The 24,256-nt window shown below is 37.6% G+C and overlaps 1 protein-coding gene across 1 annotated transcript in view; it reads right to left on the bottom strand.

Annotated features, from left to right (window-relative positions):
- Trmt112 (tRNA methyltransferase subunit 11-2) overlaps positions 1-24,256 on the bottom strand; it is a 70,347-nt gene that overhangs the window by 19,513 nt on the left and 26,578 nt on the right. The window contains exon 3 of the mRNA XM_090371881.1: positions 5,427-5,519. Coding sequence (XP_090228007.1) covers positions 5,427-5,519 — 93 coding nt within the window. The remainder of the gene's footprint in view (positions 1-5,426; positions 5,520-24,256) is intronic.

The raw sequence follows: 24,256 nt of genomic DNA, 5'->3' as shown, positions 1-24,256 counted from the left end.
AAAAGTAGAACAAGCATTAAGGGAAAACAAAGGATTTAAATCAGCAGCCATGAGCAGTAATACAGAAAGACAAATGATACTGAAACTGAAGAATCGCGATGGTGTACTTATAAACAGCAGAGAAGGCATAATTCAAATAGCAGAAGACTACTATACAGAATTATACAAGGAGCAGGGGAATGATGCCAGCAGTGGGGAAGATGGATTGCAAAGTAGCAACACATACAACATACCCAATATTCTTCCTGATGAGATAGAACATGCATTGCAGAAAATGAAGAATCAGAAAGCCCCCCCTGGGAAGATGAAGTTACTGTAGAAGCGTTAAAATTGGGAGGAAGAGACATAACACAAAAACTGGCAAGGCTCTTCACAAAGTGCATTACAAAAGGTGTGACGCCTAAGCAGTGGAATAATGCAATCATAGTTTTGCTGCATAAGAAAGAAGATAAATCAGAAATTGGAAATTACAGACCAATTAGCTTGTTATCACACATCTACAAGTTGTTCACAAGGGTCATTACTAACAGATTAGAAAGAATACTTGATGAGAATCAACCGAAAGAGCAAGCTGGCTTTAGGACAGGATTCTGAACTATGGATCACCTTCACGTAATATCGCAGCTAATGGAGAAAGCAAATGAATATAAAACACCATTATGCCTGGCATTTGTGGATTATGAAAAGGCATTTGACTCCATACAGCATAAGACAATGTTTCGGACACTAGAAAGAAAAGGCATTGATGCCCCATATATTATGATTTTGAAGAAAATATATGAGAGTGCTACCTCCTTTATTAGACTAGACAAAGACAGTAGGAAATTTAAAATTGAGAAAGAGTTCGACAAGGAGACACAATATCTCCGAAGCTGTTTACTGCTGCCCTTGAGGAAGGTTTCAGAAGATTAGACTGGTCGCAGAAAGGAGTCGATGTGAACGGAGAGTACCTAAACCATTTACGATTTGCAGATGACATTGTGGTCATAAGCCACGATCCCAAAGAATCAGAGGAAAATCTTAATCAGTTATGCACAGCCAGTAAGGATTTTGGACTAAAGATGAATATGGCTAAAACAAAAGTAATGATGAACAAGTATGCCGCAGAAAGGGAAATAATGATTGAAGGAGCAGTAATTGAAAACGTGGTGTCATATACTTATCTGGGACAAGTTATTAGCTGTAATAATGATAAATGGCTGGAAGTCAAGAGAAGAATAAATTTTGGATGGATAGCATTCAGGAAATAGTCACATACTGAAGAGCAATATCCCAGTTTGTCTGAAACGTAAAATAATGAACCAATGTATACTCCCCACCATGACTTATGGAAGTAAAATTTGGGCACTCACCGAAAGAATGGAACAGAAGCTGAGAACTACACAGCGAAGAATGGAACGAATCATATTGGGAATCAGACTGTTAGATAAGAAGAGAAACACATGGATTAGGCAACAAACTCAAGTAAAGGACATTCTTATCAAAACTAAAGAATTAAAATGGTCTTGGGCAGGACACACAGCCCAAAGACATGATGACAGATGGACTAAGAAAATAACAGAATGGTATCCAAGAGGAGCTAGAAGAAAACCTGGAAGACAAAGGCGGAGATGGATAGATGAAATTCATGAGTTTGTGGGTAGTAAATGGATGGCCATTGCTCAAAACAGAAGGAACTGGAAAGTTGCTGGAGAGGCCTTCATCCTGCAGTGGATTGAAAATGGCTGATGATGATGATGTGACTATATTTCCTGAATGCTTTCCATCCAAAATTTATTCTTCTCTTGACTTCCAGCCATTTATCATTATTACAGCTAATAACTTGTCCCAGATAAGTATATGACTCCACCTTTTCAATTACTGCTCCTTCAATCATTATTTCCCTTTCCGTGGCATACTTGTTCATCATTACTTTTGTTTTAGCCATATTCATATTTAGTCCAAAATCCTTACTAACTGTGCTACTGCTGCAATTTAACCATAATTCTTCCAATTCAGTTTAGCCATAATTCATGGAGATTAGCATATTCAAATGTTAAAAAAAATTCCAAGTATATTTTCATTTTAATGTTTGTTCACTTTTTCACAGAGAGAATTCGCTTAAATATCACTTTTTTTTAGGTTCTGAAGTTTATAGGTTCTTTTTTTAGGTTCTGAAGTTTTTTAGGTTCTGAAGAAACATGAACTAATAGGCCTTTTGGACACATGATAGCAATTTTGAAATCATATAAAGGTCATATAGGAGTTGAAGAACAATCGACGACACACAGGTAAATTCACCTTGCTCTGTTGAGGTGAACACATACTGTGCAGTTTTTTCTTGTTTAACCCCCCCCCCCCAAAAAATTCTGCTGCTGAAGGCTATTATACTTCAGCTGAAATGTATGGAAATCTCCCCCCCCTTACTTTTTTCTATTTTATTTTAAGTTTTTTCATGATATTCGTTTAGCTTAGTATTATTCAATCTGTACGTCAAATGGCAGCAATTGCCATTCAATAAATTATTTCTTATTCATGCAGTTATTCCTTTCATTCTTAGTGAAATCATATGTATGAGGTGCAAGCCATAAGTTTCTGGACTGACCGTGTGGAGCACTAACCACTTGTAGCATAGCAGTGTGCCATTATATACCACTGAACTATTTCATTATAAATTAGTGTGGCAAGCTTCAAGCCAATAGGAAGTTGTGCTTTTGTGCATTTGTAGGTTATGGTTACACCTTTTTCTTAAGCTTTATAGTTTGTGCATTTGGTGTGTTTCTGATGAGTCTCTCTTGCAATTTTTGTAGAGAGGTAAGTTGGACATTAACGAACAGCAAATTTGCATAAAATTTTGTTATAGACTTGGGAAAACAGATTCAGCGACTTGAGAAATGCTTAGACAAGCATTTGGTGATGATGTTATGGGTAGAACACAAACGTTTCAGTGGTATTCACATTTTCAAGGTAGATTCGGTTCAGTATTTTGAGCATTTAGGTCATCCATTATGAAATGACTGATGAAAATGTTGAAAAAGTGCAACAAGGAAAGATGAAATATGATTAACAATATGTATGCTAGGCAAAATTTATGATACATGCCGAAGCATTTTAACTAAAAATTTAAACACGAGGCAGATTGCTACAAAATTTTTGCCCAATTTGCTGAGTGTAAAATTTTTGCCCAATTTGCTGAGTGAAATAGAACTGTTTTTTTAAGTGCAGGGAACTGCAAGCACAAGCTGGAGAGACCCAGAAATGCAGCTCCCAGTGGAAAAAGTCCATCATCTCATCTCCATGTCCAAAAAAAGACAAGGCAGGTCAAATCAAATGTCAAGAGCATGCCAATTGTTTCTTTGAGAATGAGGGAATTCTTCATCAGCAGGCACATTCACCAGGCTAAATCATAAACCACCAGTTCTACATCAGGGTCTTAAGGCATTTGAGGGAGGATGTCAGGAGTAAACTCCCAAACAAATGGTGCACTCGGGATTGGCTTCTGCATCGTGACAATGCATCACTCCACATGGCTTTGTTAAGTTCAGTAGGTCTTAGCCAAAAACAGAATGGGAATGGTCCCACACTCTCCCAACCTGGCCACCAGTGACCTTTCTGGGGAACAGGAAGATTCAAACTGAATCGAGAAAGTGTTGTACAACATCACAAAAACAGAAGTTCCAGAGATGTTTCAATGGGGAGAAGCACTGAGATTGATGTATAAACTCTGGAGAGGACAATGCCAACATGTAACTAATGTAAGTCTAAATTAATTTTATTGTCCTAGTCTGGAAACTTTTGGCTTGCACCTTGTACATGTACACTAGGGCACAAAAAGAATTCAGACACATCAATTTCACAATGATGTCACTGCCACTAATTTCAATAGCATGTTGGTACTTCTCTGGCCACAACAACACACCCCACACCTCTGGGTAGGTTTTCTACCAGTAAATAATAGACTGTAGCAAGTACAGTCCCTTCATTTTTTCCACAAGAACAATGACCAGATGAGATGCTAATGTGGAGCAGTTGGTCTGAACTTACCAAACTATTTTGAAATCATATAACGACACTACTAAGTATCTGGACACAGGTCAATTTCATACTGATGTCACATCACTGCTGCTCACGTCAATAAAGTTGGTTCCCTTATGCTTCTATGACACACTCGTGTGTAGGTTTTCCAACAATATATGACAGACTCCCAATTTCTGCAGAACCGTCAGTTGAGTTATCAATGTGGGATATGTTGGTCTGGCTCTAACCTGAAGATAAAGCATCCAGACACACAATGATGTCTCTGCCACTCACTCACTCATTCCAATATTGTGTTGGCCCTCCTTTGGCTGCTATGAAACACTTCTGGATAAGCTTTCCACCAATGAATGATAGATTAGCAAGTATAGTGCTCCATTTCTCTTGCAGGACAGTGACCAGTTGAACTACCAATGTGTGTTGGTTGAACTACTAATGTGTTGCCTTCACACAACTATTTTGAAATCACATAACACATGTACCATGTACAAAAAACATGTATGAAAAAGTATTCACATACATGTTGACTTCACATTCATATCACTACTATAACACATTCTGCACTTCTGGATAGGCTTTCCACCAATGAATGGTGACTGGGGCAAGTGTAATGCTCCTGCAAGACAGTGACAAGTTGAGGTACAAACCCAAAATTCTAGTTTTTCTGCTAAGTATTCCACGTAGTTCAAATCATGTTTCTATGCCAGCCATTCCAAATTTTGCACATTCATGTCCCTTAACTATACTGGGTACTACAAGTGGCATTACCCTACTGAAACAAATACAGGTACCAAATCGTAATACCAAAGAACTGCTGCATCATAAGGGTGGAATTGTTTAAAAGTTAAGGTAGACATCAACATTCATGGCTCCCTGTATAACCACCACAAGTCCTAGGCCATATTATGAGAAAACTCCATACCAAAACCCTACCTCCTGTTAATGTCATTGTTGGCACAATGCATTCTGGCAACACATGTTCTCCAGGGATCTTCCACACCTGACTATCTCATCAGATTAGTGTGTGGCAAAATTCATTACTCCATAGAAAATACCCACTATTTCAAGACCAGTTACAGCATTTGTTGCACTGTACAAGGCAAGACCACAAATTGTTGTTGATGTTTGGTTTATGCACTGCCACTCTTCCATGAAAACTGAGCTGTGGAGCTAAATATGTAGTTTGTTCATATAGATCTCAATGGTCATTCCTTGACTGATATCCGTGATTTCAAAGTAGTTACTTTCCAGACACTTTTTTAATAAAAAAAATATATACTAAGAAAGAAGAGAAATGCACAATTTGTAAATCATAACAAGCACCTCCTAACACTAAACAATACTAAAAAGTTGCTAAACAGATCTAATTAACTAACAAAAATATTAAATTACTAAAATATATTTAAGCTGACCTCTAACAGAACATGATGTGCCTTCTTAAGAAATTCTTCATTATTCTCATAGTTAGGGGTCAATGTTCGTGGCAAATCTTCCAAACAGCCAATCTAAAACAAATTTGAGATGTGTTAAGTACTCATAAGAAAATACAAAGATATAGCTATAGGTTCCACAATCCAGTTAACTGAATACAAAGATTAATATTAAGAAAGGGGGGGGGAATGCAAACATGAATTCAAAACTTTTGAAAAATATCACAGCCTCAATTTTACAAAAATTATATTATCAAAAACAAAACTGGAGAATGCTCACTGTGAAGTTGACAAATTTTGTGCTCCTGCGAACGGATAAGTTTTATGAAAAATTTAGCTGCTTTATTGACCTAATTAACATATTAAATCATACAATATATAGCTTTATAGTCCTAGACATGTTCGTTAGTTTATTTTTAAATTTAGCTATGCAGACTCTTTCTATCTGTGATATGGCACAAATATTGTATCTCTTAACTTAATGCGTGGTAGAGGAATTCTAGTGTTTTAATTGTAGTAAATAGGTAAAATGAAAGTTTGAATCATGTAAGTTGGCATTAGTTAGATAATTTTATTATCTATTATAGTTAATTAAAACTTTACAAACATAATGGTATAGTGTAATACATATAATGCAAACATATATACAGTAAACCCCCGCTATTCGCGGGGGTTACGTTCCTGAGAAATGCCGCGAATACCGAAAACTGAGTTATGGCTCCCATAGTAATAAAGGGGTTACGTTCCAAAGTATGAAATATATAAGAAAAACTAGTCTAAAATTTTGTCTATGTATGTATTATATGTACCTTCATAATATGACTATGTATATAGACAGCACACAGTGAAATGCAAGCATATGGCATCGAAATGAAAATAAGAAACAATTTAATATTAAATGTAATATTTATTAGAAATTTCAAACCAGCGCCTTTGCTAGCTAAAAAACTTATCCCGCCAGTGCTATCAAGTTTCGTTAAAGTGTTGATAAAGGAGTTTTGCCTTTTCACGAATGATGAATGAACTTAACGGAATTTTATTTCTAGTTCGGTCTTCTATCCACAGATTTAAAGCCTTTTCCATTTTTTCTAATTTAACATCACGAGTTACAGAGCAAATTTTTGAAGCAATTAGCGCGTTTTCACAGACACTACGGCGGATTTTTTCTTCCGATTTCTTGATTGATTGTACCGTTGACTCATTGATTTTATAATGTTTTGCCACTGAGGAGACATTTTCACCATTAGAAATATTATCTAATAACTCAATTTTATTCGCTAATGTCATCACCTTCTTTGATCTTTTCACATTTCCCTTGTTATTCATAGCCATATTTTTGTACGGGTTAGAAAGAACTTGTCCAAATAAAGTCACTTTCTTCCGTTAACACACTCGAAAAAGTCTGTTTTACACTGCAAAACGGTAGATTTATCACTTTTGTAAGCATAACAATTTATAAATTGATAAATTTATTCAATTTATAAGCATATAAATTAAATACAAACGACGAAACCTCCCATGGCAAGCGCATAACACATACTGAACAAGGATTAGCGAGAAACATCCACACTCGCGATTTTGTCACCCCTCTCCCCCCACCCACTGAGCGCTGTTTTGACTGGGGAAGATAATTTTAGCCACGCCCATGTTTTTTTATGGCGGAAAGTGTTCATGGCGCTTTAAAATTCACATTTTTTTTAGGTTTCATTTTTTATATTAAATCAACGACCGCGAATAGCGGGGGTTTACTGTATACATATAATTGGGCCAGGTTATAGCATTACCCTGGCATTACATTGGATGAATCTGTACATAGTGTATATTCTACTGTGTTCCTGAAGAAGAGGATATTGTACATATTGCACATAGTGTCTTTCTGTGGAGCTTTTCAGAATTCGTGGAATTTGCTTTCACTGTGTTTTTTGTTAGAAGATCAATCATTTCTTCAACAACTGAAGACGTTCTGCCTACAATGGGTTAGGCAAACTGTAAATTAAGTTGTTTTGCTGATCCTAGTTCCTAGGATGGGATTTTCCATGAGATAGGTCTCCATGGTTAGAGAAGTTAGTCCACTTCTCCCTACTTTATTCTTGCTTTACTTCTTCTCACTTCTAACTACTGGAGAGTCCCTCTGTTGATTCTCCTCTATTCTGTCCATTTACCTCCCCAGATCCCAAACTTCTCCCTCTGTATTCCTCTTTTTCCACTTCATTCTCTTTTTCGGGCACTCTCAGGTGTTATGACCTGGGCTTGCCCAGGAGGAGATAATTGATCCTGGCCGCCTCCACGTGGCGGGGATGGGGGGGGTGAGACGTAGTGACCAGATGTTACTGCTTCTTACCTGCTAAGAAGCCAGGCACCGGCCGATAACATAACAACAGAACACATAACACTTACACATCCAACACACTACATACAATTGGCCGGTTTTGGCATAAGCTTCAACACAAGAAGTACAATAGCGGCTTATGGGGGAAACCCTGGGATCCGCCACAACAAAAACACATGAATATTCCTGAATATCCCCCTGTATACATATAATGTAAACTTGATAGTGTAGTACATATTATTGCTGCATAACTGGTGGATTAGATGGCATTTAAGTATAATAGTTTAATAATGTAGTATTATAAATCAAGTCCCAAATCATGTATATCATGCCCCAAATTAGACCAGCAAAGCAACAGGCTCAAAGTAACAGGAGTGGTGTGGCTTGGGGGAGAATGGAAGGGGCCGATTTTACTACAAATCACAGCCCAATGAAATGTGCAGTTTGTGCACCTTTCTGGAACGTGGGATGATACAGCTGATGGGGAATGTCTGTGTGTATTTAGTGCAGAGTGTAAAAAAAAAGGTGTCAACTCAGTATTCTAATGGGCATTTATGAGAGCTTCAAGAGTAGGGTGGATACCCTCAAGGAATTCAACTTTCAAGGATTTCAAAGTTTTATTACTATTGGATAATGAACCAGGCCATCCAAAAGTTGAAGTAATGTTCCTATCATCTAATACAACTTTTTTAATTCAGCCATTAGATCAAGGCATTATATCTACCTTTAAACCTCATTACATCAAAAAATGGTTACAATGGATTTTGGAAAAAATGATTCTGAATCTATTGAAGTGATGGAGGCATGGAAACATTTTACAACTGTGGACTGTATTGGAATCATAGCTTCATCACTCAAAGAAGTAAAACTGTCAACATTAAACGTGTTGGAAAAACATATGGCCAGATTCAGTTCATTCGGGAAATATGGTTGAACTGGCAGAAAATGGAATTGGTGCGATAGTAGAACTTGCTAAGTCGGTAGGAGGGGAAGGTTTTAATGATATTACTGAAGACGTTCAAGAATTACTGGTAGAAAAAGAGGCTGGAGAATCGGATTTGGTGGAAATGGCATCGGAGGTAAACCAAATCAATTCAGAGGATGATAGCACAGATGAAAATTCTAAAGTTCCAAATTTTACACTAAAAAGCATACGGGAAGGCATAAGCTTAGCCGAGCAATTAGAATCTTATTTTTTGAATGTAGATCCTTTGACTAAAAGGAGCACAAACTTCAAAAATGCTAACTCCATACCATGAAATTTAAAATCAAAAGCAAATAAACCCACATTACTGATTTTTTAAAGACAGCAGAAGATACACAAAATCTAGATGCTGCAGAAGAAAATTCAGAAGGTGAAGATTCTGTAACAGAGAAAAAAATGTTTTTGTTTGATTGTGCTTAACAGCAATGAACAGGAAGAAAATTAAATGACTTATATTATCTGACATAAGTATCAACAGTTTGTAAGACGTTTGTTTAGTTATTACTATTTTTAATAAAAATTAAGTTTCTGATAGTTATAAAAAAAGATGTATTTTTATTCGTTTTTGGAACGTAACCCCCCCCCCCCCCTATACTGGTTTTTAGTCCCATATAACACAGTTTCATACTACACAAGATATTAAAGGAACCTAACTACCGCGTTATACAAGGGTTACCTGTACTCGGATTTCAGGAAAGAATTTGATCTTGTTGCGCATAAAAGACTTCTGTACAAATTGAAACAATGTGGCATTAAGGGTAAGTTGAGTGGTAGAAGACATAGTCATTACTTTCCACACAATGGATACTGATCTTTTGTGGACTAACATTATTAGTGGAGTCCTGCAGGGTTCAGTGCTGAGGCCACTGTCGTTTTCTGTATTTATGAATGATATTGATGAGGGTACATCAGACCTAATATCCAATTTTCAGATGATACAAAGGTTGGCAGGGTGGTTAACAACAGTATGATACTGCATGTATTTACTTGTTCCATGATGACTCCAAGCAGCTCTTGAAATCCCAAGCAACTTGCTCTCTAGGCTGCTGCTCATTACAAGAGAAACAGTGCAAGAATCGCTTTCGCTTCTGCTTGTGACTACTGTTAATCTTTTAGTCTGTGAATCCTCCTCAAGCTAGCAGTTTTCCGACTCACCTAACACTGCCTTGATAGTGTCAGCAAATATTCTTGCACCCTTTCTATTTATGTGTATCTCATCCCTGTAGAAGCAGGTCTCTCCTGTTAGCAAGCACAGACCATGCTGAAAAAATTCTACCCCATGAGCCTTGCACAATCTCTCCAGGGCTGAGTCGACTACAAGGCTCTCATCGTATACTCTCTCCTATCGTGTCTTCCAAATTTAACCCTAACTCGCAACTTTTTTCCCCATTGACCTGTACTTATTAAGTAAATCTACAGATCTCTTACTCTTAATTAAATAAAATAAATAAATTTTCTGTTTATACTCCAGGACGACCAAACAGTCAGAGGAGTTAACAAGATAGACAGAATACAAGAAACAGCACGGTATTCAGCAGTCACGGGCCTGAACCCCGGTCACTCAAGGCACGTGTACTTATGCACCCGCGCGCCTGGCCACTAGGCTAGTGCCAACATTAGTGCTTTAGTGGCCATTAGTGCCAACGTGTACAATAAATATCATCTTTTGCACCCTTAAAAGATGATATCTACCTTACAATGTCATCAACTTTCGCCCCTGGCAGACATACCTCAAACTCTCATAGGTCCTGTTCCACCTATCCTTTTTGCATAGTATAATTCCCCATCTCCCTGACAACAGAGTTTCCAACCATAACTAGTTCCTGTGGGACCAGTCCATTCTGCCTTGGAGATTGCTGCTGTGTTGCCTGATGCACAGGAGTGAGTTCTGGCATTGATTTGGGCAGCTGAGAGTTTGATGGGGCTCCTCTTAATAATTTCCTCAAGGGCATCTACCCTATACCACAAACTCTCATAGATGCCTACCAGAATGCTAAGTTGGCACCTAATTTCTTCACAATCTCTGCACCTAGCACACACAAAGACCTCATCCTTGGCTAGATTACATCCTGTTCTAGAAAGGTCTGCAAATATTTCACATTTTACACATTTTTTTAGACTGTGATGTAGTGGAGAATCGCCCCCTTTGGTTCTCTCCCAAGCCACAGCACTCCTGTTACTTTGTGCCCATTGCTTTGCTGCTCTAGTCTGGATCATGATTCAGTTTAAGTATAATTTAATTAACAATGAAATCCAATAAGATTAATAAATTTTACTGATTAATTGATAATACTATACTAATCTAACAGATTTCTAATACAGTGCTACATATTTCGCTATCTAGTTTTACATTAAACCTTATGCTATGAAGTTTGGAATTTATGTTATGCTATTCCGTATCGTATAACAATGGCAGCAAGTTATGAACGGTAAGATCTACGGACACTAAGTATTAACTTTCAAAATCACTTTCTAAATTCAAAATAAACCACAAACCTTGACAACAATAAAGCTACTTATAGAAAATAAATCAGTATTACAATTAAGCTAATAAAATGACTAAATATAAATAAAAACTTAGCATTTGCCGGAGCTGCAAAAATCTTTGCCAACACGGTAATAACCTCATACCGATGGGCTTATGTAAACTCTTAAAGGAAGGGAATGAATCAGATTGGTCCACTTGATATCGATGGTTCGACTGGTGATGATCCTGCTCAGGTAGCTGACAAACCCGAATAAGTATTTTGCATCCACATTCACACATGAGGAATTCTACGGGGAAGTAGAGGCCAGAGGTTTATCAAACTCTAACAGGGAGCTAAAACGATTTTGTAATAACTGAGGCTAAAGTGGAGGAGAAATTGTTGAAGTTAAACATAAGAAAAGCACCGGGGTGGATGGGATCTAATTAATATAATAATTTATTTATCCCTATTTTATGTTACACTTTTTTTGGGAGATAACAGCAAAAAAGGAGGGAGAACACGTAAGCCAATGGCTTTTTAGGGGGTGTTCCCTTAAAAAAATGATGAATATACAAATACACAATTGAAAAATACACAGTTCTGAAATTGTACAGGTAATGTTCAACAGAAAAGACAGAAATAAATTGGAGTTTTTTGTACATTTCTTTACAGAAGACTTCAAAAGGCATCACTACTTATAATATCATTGTGAACATTTTTTACAATTAAATGAGGAAAGAAAAGAAAAATGATGAGATGTCTGTACAGAAATTTACAAACTATTTTTTATTTCCATTTTTTATTTATATCACACATTATTTCCATGGTGGTGTTTTTAAAATCCAGGATTTGAGTGGAAGGTAATTCGAATCAGACATCCCTGGTGATGTGTTCAATTAGTAGTTTCTTGAATTGATTTAGTGAAGTGACATTTTTGATTTTTGCAGGAAGTTTGTTCCAGGTTTTAGCACCTCTGTATTTTATACTTTTCTGACCTATGGCTTTTCTGAAAAGCGGAATCTTTGGGTTGGCTTTATTTCTTAGATTGTATGATATTTCTTCTTCTTCTATGGTTATGAAAAAGGATCTGAAGAGAGGGGGAAATTCTGGTTTCTTCAATGTATTGTAAACAAAGACCATCTCAGCTTTCTTTAGCAGTTGGTAGATGCTGAGGAGTCTCACTTCTTTGTATCTTGAACCGATGCGTTTCAGGGAAGGCCCAAAACTGAACGAATGCTTCAATTGAGAATGGAGTTTATTCTCGAAAGGTTTTTTTGGCTGGTGGTACCCCATGAGATGATTCCTTGGTGAGGTGCAGCTGAATTAAAGAAAGGAATACTAGTCTGAGAAGGGAAGACAACCGGGCAGAGGCCCAGGTGAGTATTCCCGCTAGTGATGAAGTTTTCTTTCATAGGGTTATCATCCGTTTTGCCCAATTTAGCTTATCATCTAGCCAGATTCTGAAAAACTTGGTTTCACTCACCCTTTCAAGTTGTTTTTCTTTGTATGTTACGTCTAAATCAATATTTAGTGGTTTGTTTTACGTTCTAAACACCATGTATTTTGATTTTTCTGGATTAAGTATAAGCTTATTCTTTTGAAGCCAACTATGCATCACAGAGAGCAAGGCAGAGATTTTGAGTTGAAGCTGATTAGGGTGATCAGGATGGAAATATCATCGGCATACACTACTAGATAAGAAGATGGGTTTTCTTGAAATAGCAAATGTCGGAGTACGTTTGATTTGTTCTTACGACAAATGGCCGATCGGTAAGGTAGTCTTCAAGGAGATGGTTAATTTTCCCTCTCAAGCCAAGATTGAGTTTGTTAAGTAGAATATCATGGTTTATGCAATCAAAAGCTTTAGATAAGTCAAGAAACAGTGCTATAGCATAGTGACCCTTTTCAAGACTATCAATGATTCTTGAGCAGAAGTCAACAATTGCAAGATTAGTGGATCTTTTAGAGCAATAAGCATACTGTTGTTGATGGTGATTTACTTTAAGAAAACCCATGAGTCTGCTAAGAAGAATTTTTTCGAATAATTTTTCAAAAATTGAGTAGAGCTATTGGGTGAAAGTTGTTGATAGAGTTACAACAGTTTCCCTTTGGAACAGGGATGATTATTGCTTTTTTTGAATTGGGAAGGGAATTTACCAGATTGAATATATACTTCAGTGGTGTAAGAATTGAGCTAAGGACCTTTTTCAGCAGAGAAGGAGATATTTCACCAAAGCCAGGGGCTCCCTTTTCTTTCAACTGATTCCCTGCCTCTAAAATCTCTTGATCAGAGAGGGGAATGAGAAAAAAAAAAAGAGTTTCTGATTGAGTACTTGGCAGATTCTCTCATTTCATTGTCTCTGAAATCAAGTTAGTCTTGAAAGAGGTTATTTCCACTTGATATAAAGTGGTTACAGAAGGCAGTAGCTTTTAGCTCGTCATATGAAATGAGTACCTTGTTTTCAACTACATCTCCAACGTAGCTCCGTGATTTCAGTTTCCTTCTCGGTAATAGTTTGTTCAAAACTGTCCATTTTTTTTGCTTGTTATGATACCTGTAAGTTGAAAACTATAGTATTTTCTATTCTCTGACTAAATGCAGTCAGCGACTTTGTTTCTGTATGTTGTGTATTTAATTTTATCTGCCTCGATTCCTGCTGCTCCAGCAATTCTTGCAAGGTTGTCTCTTTTCTTTAACATATTACAAATCTTGTTTGAGATGAACGGGCATATTTTCCCTCTTGGCCTTTTTATTCTCTGGGCTCCTGATATATGACACACATTTTTCATGGCTATTTAGGATAAGCTTAAAAAAGCAGTTCGTTGCAATTTCAGGATCACTTGTGCAAGCACTCCATCCCACGTTGACTGCTGTAGGTCATGACAAAGCTCACTGAGAGAGTCTGGAGTAACAGATTTGAAAGTGTGAATAATCTCTGCTTCATTCATTTCGTTTTCAATTACCATTAAGATGGGATGATGATCCGAAATAGTTGTATCAAGTATTGCATACATGAGAGAGCATTCCCCAATTGCAAAGTCAAGAAGGGAATTGTGGGACTCTCCCATTCTAGTTGGGATATCTCCATCAGTAAGAACAGAGAAACCATTTGAAGTAATAGCATCTAGGAGGTCTTGCACCTGAGAGGAAGAGCTTTGAAGAATGTTAATATTAAAGTCACTAATCAGTAGAAGACTTAAGGATTTGCTTGTGAAATGAAATAGAGTATTGTCAAGAGTTACAAGGAAGCTGTTAACTGAAGCTGAGGGAAGTCAGCATAGACACCCGATCACCAAAGAGGCAATGCGGATAAAAGTGAGTTCACAAGCTTGATCAGACAGATTTGAGATAGGAAAGGCAGAGCACCGCAGATGACTATGAACATAAATAACAACTCCACCACCTTTTGAATCACCTCTGCAACTTTGAAAAAGAGAGTAGTCTAGAATTTGGATTGAAACCTCAGGAGAGAACCAGGTCTCAGTAAAAACCATCAGGTCTGGATGCAGATTCCAATGTCAGTTGAGCGAGGATTTCATCATTATGTTTTACAAGGCTGCGTGCATTCATATAGAATACAGTAATTGCATCTTTTGATGCTGCAGTAAGGCATAAGTTGTTTGGCTTAATTGTTGGCAAGTGACAGGGTAGAAAAATGTTTTCACAAGAGTTAGTGTCATTCAAATTCTGATATGCTGAAAAGAAAGATGAATCATTTGTAGACGTTATTTCCTGTAGAGATTTCTGAATATCTGAAAAATGCACAGATTGTCATTCATGCTCACTTGTTTCGATAGCTAAGTCATTAGCTGGTAACCTAGAACCAGGAAGAGGAGATCATCCATAGAAAGGCTAAATGATGGTTCCCACAGGCCAACAGTGGTCCTTCAGTAATTCATCAAAGTCTGTTTGCTGACACTGAATGTAGAAAGAGCTGTACGACTCGTGTTTAAAAATCATTTTTATTACCTTTGCTTCTATCCACAGTTGGGTTCTGATGCTGCTTTACTTCTGTATCGCAGTTGGGGTTTGAGTCTCGAGACAAAAATACCCCTGGTCAAACTTTTGGTTCTGGGGATTGCTCTGATTGTTGAGTTGGTGGCTGTTCCCACAACAGGAGGAGGATGTCGACGTCTGCCTGTGTGATTAGAAGCAGATAGATTCCGCTGTCTTCCGATGAAATCTGTCTGCCACCTAGAGGAAATGACATCTTCTAGGAGTGGATTTGCAGTTCGACTGACATCCTTAGATGTTTTCTGAGACTGATTGGCAACAGGAGCATATACTGGAGGGTATGGAGATTGCTTTATAATAGATGCATAAGTGGTTTCTGCAACAGGAGCAGGGGTTGGCTGGAAAGTAGAATTTTCCATGGGTTTCATCCAATTGTATGTAGGACTTAATGATCTGCTGGAGTTCCGAATAAGATCTGTCAAATCCAAAATTTTCTGTAGTAAAATATAATTAAATTCACGCATTGTGCATTTTCCAATCTGATTTTTTGTTTCATCAAGAAGAGAGACAATCATGGATTTGTGAGTGTCCAAGATTTGAAAAATGAGTTTTGTGGTCAGCTCATTTAGATTTTCATCTTGTGAAACTTCTTGGTTAAGGAGGTGAGAGAAGGAGCGATTTGTCTGCTCTGATGCCACGTCATGAAGTATGGCCTCGGATAGCCCACTCTGCCAAGTATTCATTGATGATAAGTGACAGTTGAAACACTGAGGTTGACCATCGGGAAGGCTTGAGGGATCAGCTGGGCTGGATTCTAAGTTATTTTCACGTTTCGTCTGCTTTTTCTTTGATTGCCTGTGATTTATACAACAATGGCCCTTCCATGAGTCGATCACTGCCTGTGACATCTTTTTCCAGTTCGCTGTTGACATACCTATGCATTTAATGCAGTACACAAGACCGCATTCCGCATTGCATTGAAGGAAGTCTTTGCATTTCTTTTTGCACAATTGGCAAATAATTTGCACTTGCAGAGCCATTGTAATTAACAATAAGTACACAGAATTTCTTTTGAGATGAAAAATATAAAAAATATACAATATACAAAATATAAATATACAAAGTATGAGATATACAACACAGAATTATTGCTATCAGAAATAATTTTGTACTAAACGTAACAGTGAACTTTAGTTAATATTCTTCAGAATTCATTACAATTCATTCAACGAGTGAATTTTAAAGATATGCTTAGTAGATTCCTAATTTAAGCAACAGATATTCCTAGCAACATTCCTAAGTTTAAACAACATTTAAGCAACATTACTGGATTTCACACCACTGCAGATTAACTAGCAGGATCTTTTGTAAGAACAAAGGCAGGTGACCTTGCGTGCTATTATTGGACAAAAACAGTAAAGTGACTGACCCTGGTTATACTGTGAGGGAGTAATCCTTTCGATGACTCTTCCCAGCTTCTGGGGCACTTACAGAAACGATCTGAGATGCCTTGTAGAAAGGAAGCGTAAATTTCATTTGTTAAAGCATGAAAACTCTCTCTCCAAAACCTCTTCTCTCTTGATAGATGTGACAAACAAAACTCACTGATTCAGACAGTACAAAAATGCTGGAGCAGATTCATCAGAAACCATTCATTTAGCTCACTTTTGCAGGAGCACAAACACAGCACAACCATTCGCACAAAGGGCATGATTTATCCAGTTATATTAAAGGAGGCAGAAAAGGATGGCGCTTATGTAGCCAGGTGTGCAGGAGCAGCAGTGTGTAGCACACGTTTCTTGATTAGACCGGGGTTCAAGCCCGTGACGACCAAATACAGAGATGCGGAAAGGTCAGGGAATGACCACTGCATATCCCTGGAGTAATATGACCTTAGTTGCTAATGCTCGTAAAAACCAAATAACAACAGCAGCAGCAGCAAAGGAAGTAAGCAAAACCTTAGCCATAATTATAAGAACATCCTTGGATTCAGGGGAGGTCCCCATGGACTGGAGATGTTCAAATGTATCCCCAATTCACAAAGGGGATCTAAGGGTGACAAGTAATTACAGACCTGTTAGTTTAACAGGTCTTCTGGGGAAAATAATGGAGTCACTGGTAAAAGAAAAATTGCAAGATAATGTAGACAAGACTTCCGTTATAGTTCAGACACAGTATAGGTTTGTTAAGGGGAAGCCTTGTCTGACCAATCTGATTGGATACTACATGGTCACAAAGGAACTGGATGCAAAAATTAATTTTGATACCATACACTTAGGATTCCAGGAAAGCCTTTGATACTGTTGCACATGGAAGGCTGCTGTACAAATTGGGGCAGTACGGCATTAAGGGACAAGTTGCTACAATGGATAAAAGGATGGTTGAATGGGAGAAGACAGAGTATTAGTCAATGGACACTGCTCTTTGTACACAAATGTTATTAGTGGAATCCCCCAGGGTTCATTGTTAGGCGTATTGTATATTTATCAATGATATTAATGAAGGTATATCAGGCTTAATATCAAAGTTTGCAGATGTACAAAGTTTGGCAGGGTTGTTAATGACAGTATGCTACTACAACAAGATCTAGAAAAGTTGGGCAGATGGGCTGAGAAGTAGCAACTGAAGTATAACATTAACAAATGCAAAGTACTGCATATGGGCAGCTGTAACCCCAGAGAAATTACCAACTGTGTGGTACTACACTCAGGGTAGTAGAGAACGAAAAAGACTAGGGGTAATTGTAACCCTACCAAACTGCATTTTTGTAATTCAGCTAATTATAAGCTTTCTAATATTTTAACCATGAGATGTGGGGGGGGGGACAGAAACCACTATATCCTCATACTTGTTGATGAAAAAATAGGGAAAACTGAAAATTGCACCCATAGCTAAGAGCAATCTTAAATTATTCATAACTTGCTGACATTTTTAAAATATATTTAGACATGGGAATCGATACCAATTCATTCACATATCAAGCTGGTCAAAAAGAGAAATAATCCCAACTCTATAGGATATAAATCTCAATTAAATAGCAATTAGAAATTTAACAAGGTAACTGTCTTTTCACAATTTTAAAAACATGACAAAGATTCACATGAGAAAGAAAGAGATGCAAAAAGGAAATGCCCAACACTACATTAACAATCACATAAGGACAAATTATTTATATAATTTAATGAATGATGTGCCTAATGAATACCATACTTAATCAACTACCAGGAAAAATTAAACAGTCAGTCTCAAGTACATTCTCAGATAAATCCGCTAATGACTATGTATCTGGTTACCCCCATACCAAAAAATATGCTAAATTCAATGAACACAGTAAAAAACCCAATAATAAAAACCTAATTTTTGGGTAACAGAATAAATGAAAAGCCATTCATAAACCAAGAATTGCAAAAACCTAAAGCCCTTTTATGGACGTTAAAAAAAAAAAAAAAAAAAATCATACAAGTTAAAAATTAGAAGTTAAAAAACCAGGGATGAAGAATAAAATTAAAGATACATAAAACTTAGTCAGGAAATAAAGCCCATTTCTTTAAATTGAAATATCGAACCTGAAAAAAATCCTAATTATGCAATCTCTTAAAAAAACAAACAAACCATACCTAAATGAAACACCTCGTGAACAAATTCATGAAAAAGGCTTTCAGCTGAATAAAAACTCTTCATCCATGCTCCCAAAGAGCACCAAATGACATGCAAAATACCATATTCTTAGAGGTAAAAAGGCCGTTAACTGACACTGCCAATTTGACTGTCTGTGAGACTAATTTTCCCTGTTAAGTTCATTAATTACAGGATGTCTGATAAGTGATTTTCTGTTTTTAAATTAATGCAATTTCCTTATTTTTAAAGGATTTTGATGAAAACAACATTAAATGATTCATTGTTCCTTGAGATTTAGAAAGTTAATGTTAGTGTCTTTCAGAGGTGAATCATACCTCCAGTTTTAAGTGTGCAAGTGAGGGCCAAAATTGTATCTAGCTACTAGTTTTGGCGATCTGTTGAAAGATAGCAGAAGGCTGAAAGTGGAATTCACATAACACTATACATAAAAACAATAAAACATTGCCATTAGCAGTTAATGACAACATTATGTGTCACCGATAGGAACGAAGCAGGCAGGCCATCAAAGTTGTGTGGACTCCAGACAACACTGATACAGTTACTGAGTTGTTCTCAAGGAACCCACAGAAATCAGTGCAGGCGTTTGTGAAAGCAGACTCTCCTGTTATGCAGTTTTACCATCCTCAAAAAAGAACTGTCTATCGACCTATAGAAGCCACATTATGTTCAGCAATTGTTTCCTGATCAACAGAAGGATATAAGTTGCAGAAATTATGTTGGGGCAGAATGAAGAGTGGCCAGAGCAGTTTAATAACATTGTATGGAGTGACGAGACTGTGTTTTACGTTGTCAGTTTTGTTAATCAATACAACTGCTATTACTGCCCAGTAATGGCAGTTGTGTTGATTAACAAAACTGGCAGAAAATCCAGACGTGTGTTTAAAAGGTTCAGGATAATCCAAAGGTAACAGTCTAATGTAGTATCACATTATCCACAATCATTTGACTTTTTATTCTGTGAGACATAATGAACACCAAAAATACTTCAAAACACTGTAAGATCATTTGTGGCCAGTTATTTCACATTGGGACAACACTGAAACTCAGTTTTATGCAGGATGGAACATTGGCCCCATTTTACAATAGGGTGTTTCCTACATTATGCAGCTGACATGCATAATGTAGGAAACACCTATTGTAAAATGTACAACATCAATACAAGGCCATATAATAATTTCCCAGGATGATGGAGAGGCAGACACATGTGCATTAATAGCCTGCCTGCAACTCAGATCTGAAGCCTTGTGATTTTTTTGTATGGGGGTGGAAGAAGTTTACAATTAAACACACACACACTGGAAGAAACAATCACCTATATGGTAAAAGACATTCCAATTAACATCTTGCAATCAGCTGTAGTGAACATACCAGTTCATTTAAGGAAATGTGTCAAAAACCTCAATAAGTAACAATAATTAATACGGAGTGACTTATCAGAACTATATCATTCATTTAAAGCAATAGATGTGGTTTGGGGCCTGAAAGACAACAAAATATCTAGTGCACACTGATTGCTGGTTTAAGATCAGTGGGTGTCACTGTCTATCTTTCTAATCATATATACAATCTTATTTGAGTTGTTCTCAAGTAAGAGAACTATTCAAGTGAAACACTTGTTAATTTGGAATTAAAATTGAAAAAGATCTGACAGACCATGCAGCATCATTCATGTTACTATTTTTTGCCTTAAACTTTGTGTAAACAAGTACAATTCTTGCTGGACACTTGATATTACTGATAGATTAAGTCAAGTACTGTTTGGTTTGTGTCGCAATTATACACTGGTGTTCAAAGAAAGTGCATCACCCCTTAAAATTTTAATTGTCGTCCAAATAATGTAAGTATATGGCAATATTTTTTACACATTGCATCACATAACATTGACATATGTAGGTGATGACATAATATTGCATCAGCTGTTAATTTCATCTATATAAGTACGCTCTGCAAGAATTGTAGTCATTCCTTGCTTGTGTCAGGATGGCAAGTTATGTGCAGTTGACGCCACGAAGAAAGAGTGCCATTATTGCTTTACATGAGAAAGGATGTTCTTCCCATCATATTGCTTATAGTGTGTCTTGTAATCAGTCGACAGCGAGTAGATTTCTTTCCAAACTCAAGAATACTGGTTCTGCTGATAGGAAAAAAGGAACCGGACACAAACAAGTCTCTACACCAAAACAGTACTGCATTTTGAAGTGCTTATGCCTTACAAACAGTAAAGCTTCTTCGCCTGAGCTGAAAAGAGAATGGGAAGAACATACAGGAGTGGTAGCAAGTGCAGTAACAGCCAGATGATGCCTCTTCAAAATTGGACTTGTAGCCCATCGTCCTAAGAAGCAGCCCCTCCTCACACAAAAAATGAAAGAGGCCCAATTAATTTGGTGTAAGGAGCATGTCAAATGGACCCCTGAGCAGTGGAAGTCAGTTATTTTTTTTGGATGAGAAGTTCAACCTGCATGGCTCTGATGGGAGACAAAAGATTTGCCGTAGATGTAGTGAGAATACCATCCAGACTGTATGGTGTCTACAGTGAAATTCCCTACCAACCAAATGATATGGTGGTGCATTTCGTATCGCGGAGTAGGTCACCTGCAGTTTATAAAAGGTTCTGTAAATGCTAATGGATACCTGGCTAAATTGGAAGGCAAATTGCTGCCAACCATTAGAGACCATTTCAACCCCAAGTAACTGCATCTTTCAGAATGACTCTGCTCCTTGTCATCGGGCAAAAAGTGTAAGTAGGCACTTCTGTAGTTACTTTAGCTTCAAGCTTCATTTCTGCATTAAAGGTTTGAGAGTAATGTGTTTACATTTGTTATAGGTGAAAAAAATGGTTGGAAGAATGGTCCATTACAACTCTTAGCTGGCCAGTAAACAGCCCGGACCTGAATCCTATAGAGAACTGTTGGCATCGTGTGGAATCTGCAGTTGCCAGAAAGAAACAAAAGCCCCTTCGTGAACTTCAGGAAACCATAAATCATGTTTGGAACCACGAACTATGTTGATTATCTTCAAAAATTGATCTTGAAATGACTCGATGGTGTGCTGCTGTCATCAGGGCCAGAGGCGGTTCAACTAAATATTAGTTTGCACTTTTCATTGAAAATGAAAAGTGCAAAAAATTTCAAAATGATAAATTGAAGCAAATTGAGGGCTTCTGGTGCTATTTCAGCCATAATTTTCGTGTTAACCAAAACTGTTGTATAAAGGTTGAAATGCTCATTCTGGAATATTTTGAGAGCACCTGTCAAATATTACTTAGCTTTGCCTTAATTATTAATAAATATCTTTTGTTTATATTTCTATTTGTGATGCTAGTCATTAGTGTAACATACCATTGCAAAAAGGGCTAGAAATGTGAAATTCCTAGGTTGTTGTTTGTTTGTTAGAAGCATTAGCAACTAAGGCCATATTGCCCCGGGATATGCGGTGGTCATTCACTGACCTTTCCGCATCCTCCGTATTTGGTGGTGACGGGCTCGAACCCCGGTCTAATCAAGAAGCGTATGCTACGCACTGCTGCTCCTTCCCACCTGGCTACGGAGGCGCCGAAATTCCTAGGTGATGCACTTTCTAGACCAGGGGGTAATCAAGGCGTTTAAGGCCAAATACACGAAGTGGGTGTTTGGACCGAGTTGTTGAGGCCATGGACAGCGACAACAACCTCAACATTATTCAGTTTTGGAAGGACTTCACCATAGCTGAGTCTCTTCCTAATAAAACACACCCTGCGAGATATCAAGGAAAAGACTGTAAACACCTATTGGAAGAAATTGTGGCCCGAGGTTGTGCATGACTTCAGTCCAGAGGAACTACAAACCAGTCCAAACAAGCAGTCTAGAAAACCATCACAGAAATAAAGGAGTTGGCCAAGCAAATATGGGGCATAGGTTTCGAGGACTTAAAGGAAGAAGACATCAAAGATTTCATTAATCTACATGGAACAACATTAGCAACATTAGCAGAGGCATATGATGCAAGAAAGCAAGCTTATACAGAATCAGGCAAAAAAAAAAAAAACTTTCTCATTTCACCCATCCATTTGCTCCATTAGTCTAGATCAGCCTTGAATTTATTTAAGCTGTCTACTTCTACAACAACAGATGGAACTTTATTCCAGAAATCAACCATTCGCTGATTAAAGGCAAATTTCCACACCTATTCTACAACTGTCTTTCCTTAATTTGAATTTATGTCCCTTCAGGTGATTAATATGGGCAAGAGGAAGAATCCCATTAGCAATGAGCTTTCTCAATCCATTCAAGGCCTTATACACCTTAATCAGATCACCTCGCAGATGCCTAGTCTCCAGACTTTGTAATTTGCATAATGGAAGCCTTTCTTCGTAAGAGCAACCCTTTGTTCCATTCACTAATCTTGTTGCCCTTCTCTGTATTTCCAGCTGCTCTACATCCTTCCTAAATCGAAAACTACAGATCTGATATTACTCAAGATATGGCCTGACCATTGCTTTATATAAGGGGATAATCACGTCCTTATGCCTGCTAGAACATTTCCTGTATATAATTGATAAGACACAATGAGCTACTCTTGCAGGCCATCTGAACTGTTCAGAAAACTTCATGTCTGCCTGCACAATTACCTCCGGGTCCTTTTCACTCTATACCACTGTCAGTGTAGTACTACACAGTTGATTCGTTACTCTGGGGTTACTGCTACTCATATGCAGTACTTTACATTTGTCAATGTTAAAACTTCAGTTGCCACCTCTCAGCCCATCTGCAAACTTTGACATTAAGCCTGATATACCTTCATCAATAAATACAGAAAACAACAATGGACCCAACACTGAATCCTGGGGGGGGGAATCCACTAATATCACTAGTCCATTAAGAGTAGTGTCCATCGATTACCACCATGTCGTCTCCCACTCAACCATCCCTTTATCCATAGCAGCAATTTGCCCCCAACCACACTGCTCCAATTTGTACAGCAGTCTTCCATGCGAAACAGTATCAAAAGCATTCCTAACATCCAAGTATATAATATGAAAATTATCCTTTGCATTCAGTTTCTTTGTGACCACATCATAGTATTCAATCAAATTGGTCAGACAAGACTTCCCCTTAACAAACCATTGCTGTGTCTGAACTATAACTGAAGTCTTGTCTAGATGATCCTGCAGTGCTTCTTTAACCAGTGCCTCCATTAATTTTCCTAGAACAGAAGTTAAACTAACAGGTCTGTAATTACTTGTGTCACCCATTGATCCCGCTTTGTGAACTGGGGTTACATTTGCACATCTCCAGTCCATGGGTACTTCTCCCATGAATCCAAGAAAGCTCTTATAATTATGGCTAAATGTTTGCTTACTTCCTTTGCTGCCTGCTTTAATATAACTGGATAGATTCTATCTACCCCAGGTGCCTTTCTTATGTTTATCTTCAACTGTTTCTGCTCCACTTTGCTCCA

This window comes from Mastigoproctus giganteus, chromosome 4, assembly GCF_048544385.1.
Source record: "Mastigoproctus giganteus isolate SK-2022 chromosome 4, ASM4854438v1, whole genome shotgun sequence".
Taxonomy (NCBI): domain Eukaryota; kingdom Metazoa; phylum Arthropoda; class Arachnida; order Uropygi; family Thelyphonidae; genus Mastigoproctus; species Mastigoproctus giganteus.
Note: the sequence above shows the minus strand (reverse complement) of the source record. Positions and strands in the feature narration are given on the sequence as shown.